Genomic DNA, 7,292 nt, shown 5'->3' with positions numbered 1-7,292 from the left:
TAAAAAGCCAATCAGGATGGAATTTGTAGCCATAAAAGACACGTGAAAATCTGTATTTTTTTTTTTAAACTCTAGATCAGCTGCATTTGTTGTTAGTTTTCTTCAAAACGGCAAACTCTAAGTTTGCTAGAAACACTCGGTCTGATGCCGTTTGGAAGGAGGCAGTTTTAAAGAAGGCGGTGGAAGAACTTGAAGAACTAAAGGGGTAGAAGTGAGAATGCTACAGCTCCGTGGGAAATGTACTGCAGGTTATTGCAGCTTTTAATACCATGCAAGGCTGGCCCAAGGGACCATCAGTTACCCAGCACATAGACCAGCAAAGATGCAATGCATCTGTATCTAAAGTGAAAGAAAGTGTTGTGTCAAAATATAAAAGGTCTCTACCTAGACATTATAGACTAGAAAAAAGGTATCTACTGTACCTTTGCTCCTAAGCTTTTAAGGTACATTTGCATGTTAGTTAGAAGATATTCATCCACCTTCTTACACTACACGTTTACCATGGTAACGGCTTTCAAAAGGCATTTCTTCAGGGGGAAAAACAGCCATGACTGTGGACTCCTTTGTGTGCCCATATAGCCTCTCATGCTTTATGCATTAGATTCTTCAGATGTGACAAAGCAAGAGAAGTTCATTAGTGTGCAGTTCTTATAAACACACATGAGTGGTACTGGAGTTTTTATGTAATACAATATCTTTAATCTTGTTCAGATCGTAAAATTGAATTTGACAAGAAAGGTTGAGACAATCCTACTCAGTATCTCTCAAAACAAGTACTTAGCTTTTAAATGTATGACTGGCATGTTTAACCCTTGTATTATCTCAAAAGAACAGATTGACGGACCCCATGAAGAATAGCTTTTACCTAATGCTGAAGCCAATGGGGATCCAAATAAAAGAAACAAACAAAATGACCTGTATGTTGTAAATACACTTCAAACAGTCAAAGAATCAGGTAAAATTTGTTTTACATTATATGAACTTTAAACTTTACTAATTGGATCATTTTTTCCCACAAGTCCACCGGGTTAGCAAAAGAACGTAGCTTGTTTGGTAGCTTGATGGTTGAATGATAGTTAGCTTGCTAATTTCACTAACTGTGCTTTTATGCTACACACTGCTTATAGAAAATGAGCCAAACAAAGTTGTCACTCATCTGGAGAGAGCGTTGTGCCAAGAGTGTGTGATTAAAACACTAAGTTGTTAAAACGTAATGGTTTAGCTGTACTGTTCTCCTAGTTACAGTTTTTGACATCACACACACATAAACAACAACGGCAACCCCTGTTGACGCTGTACAGATGCCGGTTATTAACAATGAGAAATAGAAGTAAATAGACATAAATAGGCAACGTGAAGTTATTCCGCAAATTGAAATCAAAACAATACACATACGTTTGTGTACTTCTACAGGCTATGTTTATTAAATGAAGCCCCAAATACATATGTTGCCAACAATAAATATCCATCTAACTATCTATTTATCTATCTAGAAGTAGTATCAGCTAGCGCTTGCTAACATCAGCGTCAGGTAGCCACTAACTGACGTTAGCGCTAGGTAGCCGCTTGCTAACGCTAGCTAAAAGAGTTTGTCGTGACTTTGTCTGGGACGCTTGTGAGTCTAGACTTAAATTCGTACCTTACGGGCTAACATTTTTTGTCTGGAACATAGCAGAGAAAAGAGTGAATTCATCCAATGTTTAAATTGAAAAGAATAGCCTTGCCAGTCTGCTTACAAGTTTGGCTGTCTTATCTGTGTCCCCTTTAATAATTCCTCTTGAAGGCCTTGGACACCCTCACAAGTGTTTTCAGGCTGATTAGACCTCTTCTCAAGACTGTGTGGGTGGATTCAGACTGATTTATTGACATGTTAATGAGCCTTCTGTTTGCTTTGACAGACGAAACATTGTTGTTGGTAGATGAAATTTGTGATAACTGTGTAATAAGTTCCCATCAATGCTCCGGCCCACCTTCCACATGAGCAGCCAGAAGAACTAAAATCACCTGTGTGGGTGTTCAGAGGCTTTATATTTACGTTTACTGTCCCCCCAACTTTACGCCCATGCATACAACAAGTCCTCTAATCCAATGACGAAAAACGTTGTTTAATCCTTTCCTCTACTATGACACACTGGAGCATTAGATGAATTAGCTCCACTGGAGGTGGAAGGAAATACGACCTACCGGAGTGTTTTCCATGTGTAAACCAGTTGAAAAAACGATGTTAACATTTTGAAACAGTAGCAATTTGGTAAGATACAAAAACTATTTAGGTGAGTTTAGGAAAAGATTGTGGTTTCATTTGTTCCGTAAATTAAATCGATGATTAATTGATCAGTGAGCCTGCGGTTCCCAACACAACTCCCTACGGACTGACCCCAAATAATACCACCAAATCCGATGAGTAGATAATTATTTACTACAAATACTTTGTATTCACTCCAGGATCGTAGCTTTTGTGCATATAATTACTACATAATTGCATAACTGATACTTAGTTATGAAGGCAATTAGCTTTTGTTCTAATAATTACCTCCTAATTACTAAATATACAAAAGGCAGCTACCGCCGTGACAGTGCTAGCAGTGCTACTCTGCCTCCCAAAAATAAATTCATGTCTGGTCTGTCTGGTCTGTATACTAAATTTGCATTGTTCCTATTAAGGGTAGTGTTCTTTATCTGAAGGTTACATCCGTCTGCACCGTGGCTGACATTCTGTTACAGCTCATTGATTAGGGCTAAGTATTGATTTGAAATAATAAATTAAAACAGAATACTGTCAGTGCCGAAACAACGGGAAAACAGTCTTTGTTAGACACTCTAAAATCCAGTCAATGATTTCTTGGTCAGGAGCATTTAATAATTTTGCTGCCATTTTCTTATTATATCATTATTATAATATCATTATATTATAAAACAGCTAGTGCTGTCATGTTAGCTTTTCATACTGCTTTAACTTCTTTCTTCTTTTATCTCTCCTTATAATTTCTTCACTTTACACTCATGTCAATTATAAAGTAGAATTCTTTTCTCAGAGCAGTTTCATTAACACAGATACTGTCTATTTATTACATCGTTATATTATTGTATCAATTGTGAATGAGAAGACCTTGAAACAAGGTAACAAAACACTAACTAAAATGAAAACCTTTAAAAAAAAAAGACTTTCAGATTAAAAGAATATGTTGAGACTCATACTGTCAACTGAAATGCATTTTCAAGAGTTATTTCTTAAACATGTGTACTGGAGCATGCTAGCATCTCTCAGCTCATTGTTTAGGTTTTAAATAGGACAACGTCCATGTTTGGGTTGAATCTTATTGCTTTCATAGTGTAGTTTCCTGCTGAAATATATTATATTTATAGCCATATTGTTGTAAAAACATCAGGTTTACAATTTTAGTCATCCTCTGTGAGTTCATTCTCAATGCAGAAACGAGCTCAGAGAACATAGCTACACAAAGCGGCGTTTCGGTAACGTTCTTAAGGTTTAATCTGACACTGGTGTTGTAGTTCTCGAGACCGGTCTAGGTGCACTATGAGTTCCTGCGTGGTTTCGGCGTGATTTCATTGTTGTCTCAAATCGTGGGCATCTCTAGCTGCTTGCCCCCTCAGTACACTTATACGCATTTTGGTGCACAGCCTGTGCCTTTAGTGTTCATTTGATGTTTACGATCCCTGTGTTGTCTCCTGAGACCGGGCTTTTTCGCTGTGTACTAAGGGGGGCAGGCAGCTAGTGGATCAGGGAGAGACGATTTGAGACATAAATGTTATTGCGCTCAAACAATGCTGGAACTCATATTGCGCCTTTAAGAACAATCTCAAGAACACTACATCTACGGTCTGGTTCTCATCTCGAAATGTACGTGTGAACATTCAAAGTATTTTTAGTCGTGCAACAGAAACCTCATATTGGACGGATAGTCTAGCTAGCTTTCTGGATTTACCCTTCAGAGATCTGAGGACCAGTTAACCATAGTTCTCAGAAATCCACCAGAGTGTAAAATTAGAACACAAAGAAAGAGGAATCTAACGGACATTTGTCCTAAAAGAAGGACATACTACGGAATTTTCAGCGGCAACAGCAATACCAGAAGTGGAAGATTGTGGATGGACTAACATCATCACTATGATTGGATGTAGAATGTCCTGCTTCAAATGCAACCATTATCTTATTACCATTAGCCATTCTAATTTGAAATGTGATACTGTAAACCCCCTCTCCCACCAAACCAAGTTTCTGAAATCCTTCATTTTTAAATTTGCTCATTCATCTGTCAAGCCAAACTGTGCTACTCCTCCCACCTTATCACTGAGTGGATAGGTTAAAAAAGGGGTGTGTGTGTGTTTGAGTCTGTGTGTGAGTGTGCGCGCCGGGTATAAGAGGGAGGGAAGACCACAGTAGCTTACTAAGTGATGATCTGCCTGCACTCGTACGGCGAGCTGGTACGCTCTGATCTCTCTGCCTCTCATGTTCCTGTTCACTGTTAATCAGTGTCCCACATGCGCCTTCCTGCACACACCTTTCTGCTTCACTTTCCACTAAATCTTTCTCTCATCTTTTTAGGGGAACATTTATTTTACCATACGCACTGAGTGAAGAAAAGGGAGGAGAGCGCTGGGATTGTTTTTGGCCGAGAGTAACAACAGCAGCAGATGCTTGAAGATAATTGTCGTTCTTGGCCCACCAAAACAAAGGAAGATCTTTTTCCCGATCTTCTTCAAGGGTCCCGAAGTTATCCTCCCAATTAATATGGATGACTGACGAGTGCACACGTTGAGATTTTTAACATTGAAAATCTAGATGGACCCATAGCAACGGGGAAAAGAAGACTTAACCCAAGAAGACAGGGAATTTAAAGGGGACATTATGAACACCACCGATCACCATGGATTAATCCAAGGCTTCTATAACAGGAGCCAAACCTCAGGACTTTTGCCAATTAACAAAGACTTATCAACTGAGGAGAAGGACTCGTCAGCAGGGTGCTACGAGCAGCTGCTGATTTCCACAGAGGTTTTTCTCACCCTGGGCATCATCAGCCTGCTGGAGAACATCCTGGTTGTTGCCGCTATTGTCAAAAACAAGAACCTTCACTCACCCATGTATTTTTTCATCTGTAGCCTAGCTGTAGCCGACATGCTTGTCAGTGTCTCCAACGCCTCAGAGACTATCGTCATAGCGCTCATCAACGGAGGCAATCTGACCATCCCCGTCACGTTGATCAAAAGCATGGACAATGTGTTTGACTCCATGATCTGTAGCTCTCTGTTAGCGTCCATCTGCAGCCTGCTGGCCATCGCCATTGATCGCTACATCACCATCTTCTACGCGCTGCGATACCATAACATCGTCACCCTGCGAAGAGCAATTTTGGTCATCAGCAGCATCTGGACGTGCTGCATTGTGTCGGGCATCCTATTCATCATCTACTCAGAGAGCACCACTGTGCTTGTGTGTCTCATCACCATGTTCTTCACCATGCTGGTGCTTATGGCTTCGCTGTACGTCCACATGTTCCTGCTGGCCCGTCTGCACATGAAGCGCATCGCTGCGCTGCCGGGCAACGCGCCCATCCATCAGCGAGCCAACATGAAGGGCGCCATCACCCTCACCATCCTCCTCGGGGTGTTTGTGGTGTGCTGGGCGCCCTTTTTCCTCCACCTCATTCTCATGATCACCTGCCCTAGGAACCCCTACTGCACCTGTTTCATGTCCCACTTCAACATGTACCTCATCCTTATCATGTGCAACTCCGTCATTGACCCCATCATCTACGCCTTCCGCAGCCAAGAAATGAGAAAAACCTTCAAAGAGATTTTCTGCTGCTCGCACGCTCTCCTGTGCATGTGAGCCGCCTGATAAGTGTGAGCAGAGCTTTGACTCTGACAGCTGCAATCAGCAATTTAAATGAAACTTGGCCGACAAGGACTTTGAGACCTGTGAGCCGTAAACACTGTGGAATCATCGCTGTGGCACTGTTGTGCCCAGTGTTCTTGTAGTCGGCTGTTAATGATTGACCAGTAAGGCGCTCGCCTTTAGTTATGTGAGTCAGATTGCTGAAGAGGTAGGTTTACAGACACCTTGTAAAATAGAGCACAGCTCTGTAGACAAATGCTCTTTTGTTATGTAGTAAATGTCACTCTAAAGTGCAATTTGAAATAAATGTTACCAGCGAATTTAAATATGTGTTCATAAATATATGTATATATATACATATATATATATATATAAATATTTTGTCTATCTCACTCTAAACTCTTGTCTAACAAACATGTCTTGCTGTTTTCTGTCAAAGAAAATAACATGTTTATTTTAAAGATTGTATCTACATGAATTATGGCACCTAAATGTCAAAGCTGTTGCAACTGCAACTTGTCCTTAGGAAATCTAGCGAAGAGATTAACACACAGTAGTGTTCGACAGACTACCTCCATGTTTGAGAGTGCTATCCACCTCAGAACAGGATAGAGCAGAGATCACTGTGCACACTGCAAGCAAAAATAGAAATACATGTGTACCCCTGTCATGTACTGTTTCGCATTGCAATGAATGTAAATATCTGTACATATGTTATTTCTTCATTACGCCTCGCTGATTTGAGATGAAGGCAGTCTATCCTGCTCAACAAAAGTGGAATGTTTACTTTTTTCACAAGAGTGACATTTTTGTTAGTTAGAGGTAAACCTATTACAAAGCACAGGGGAACACACATAAACTGAAAATGACTACTTTGTGGAAATGAGGTGTAACCAGTGATTTTCCAAGCTGCTCTTAAGGGATGAGTATCACTGAGATCAAACTAGATGCTTCTAGAAATTACAAAACAAGAGCACCATCGAAACGTAGCACATTGCCATTCTATGCTGATCTGCTGTTTCCCGTGTCTAACCCACTCAGTTTAGTAACCACAGGCTATTGACTGGGCTCTAAAATGCAGTGGGTTATAAAATCACTCACTGGGTTACACATTCACAGCAATGAGGGTAATACTTACATTCCCGTTAGTACGAATGGTATGGAAATTAGATGACTTAGAGCTTAACTTCAAAATAGAAAAAGCTGAAAAATGTCAGTGTTTTTCTCAGGCACAAAAGACGGTGTACATGTAGTTTAGTTTATCTGCATCCATAGACAAAAGGGAAAAACTATTCAAGGTGACCAAGAACCTTTGCAGCAGTGTGTATTCCCCAGTTTTTGGCACTTTACACCCTTACCTGATCAGAGATGCCGTTTTTGTTGACCTTCACCACTGAATTCCCCTTTGAAGCAGGGCAGCAGAAAAGATTTT

The 7,292-nt window shown here is 40.4% G+C and overlaps 1 protein-coding gene across 1 annotated transcript; it reads left to right on the top strand.

Annotated features, from left to right (window-relative positions):
- The first annotated feature begins 4,409 nt into the window (after positions 1 to 4,409).
- Positions 4,410 to 6,168, top strand: mc4r (melanocortin 4 receptor). Its single transcript, XM_034862626.1, has one exon. It carries the CDS (start codon positions 4,871 to 4,873, stop codon positions 5,852 to 5,854), a length of 984 nt encoding a protein of 327 aa, XP_034718517.1. The 5' UTR covers positions 4,410 to 4,870; the 3' UTR covers positions 5,855 to 6,168.
- The last annotated feature ends 1,124 nt before the right edge of the window (positions 6,169 to 7,292 follow it).

Source organism: Etheostoma cragini, chromosome 22 (genome assembly GCF_013103735.1).
Source record: "Etheostoma cragini isolate CJK2018 chromosome 22, CSU_Ecrag_1.0, whole genome shotgun sequence".
NCBI lineage: Eukaryota > Metazoa > Chordata > Actinopteri > Perciformes > Percidae > Etheostoma > Etheostoma cragini.
Note: the sequence above shows the minus strand (reverse complement) of the source record. Positions and strands in the feature narration are given on the sequence as shown.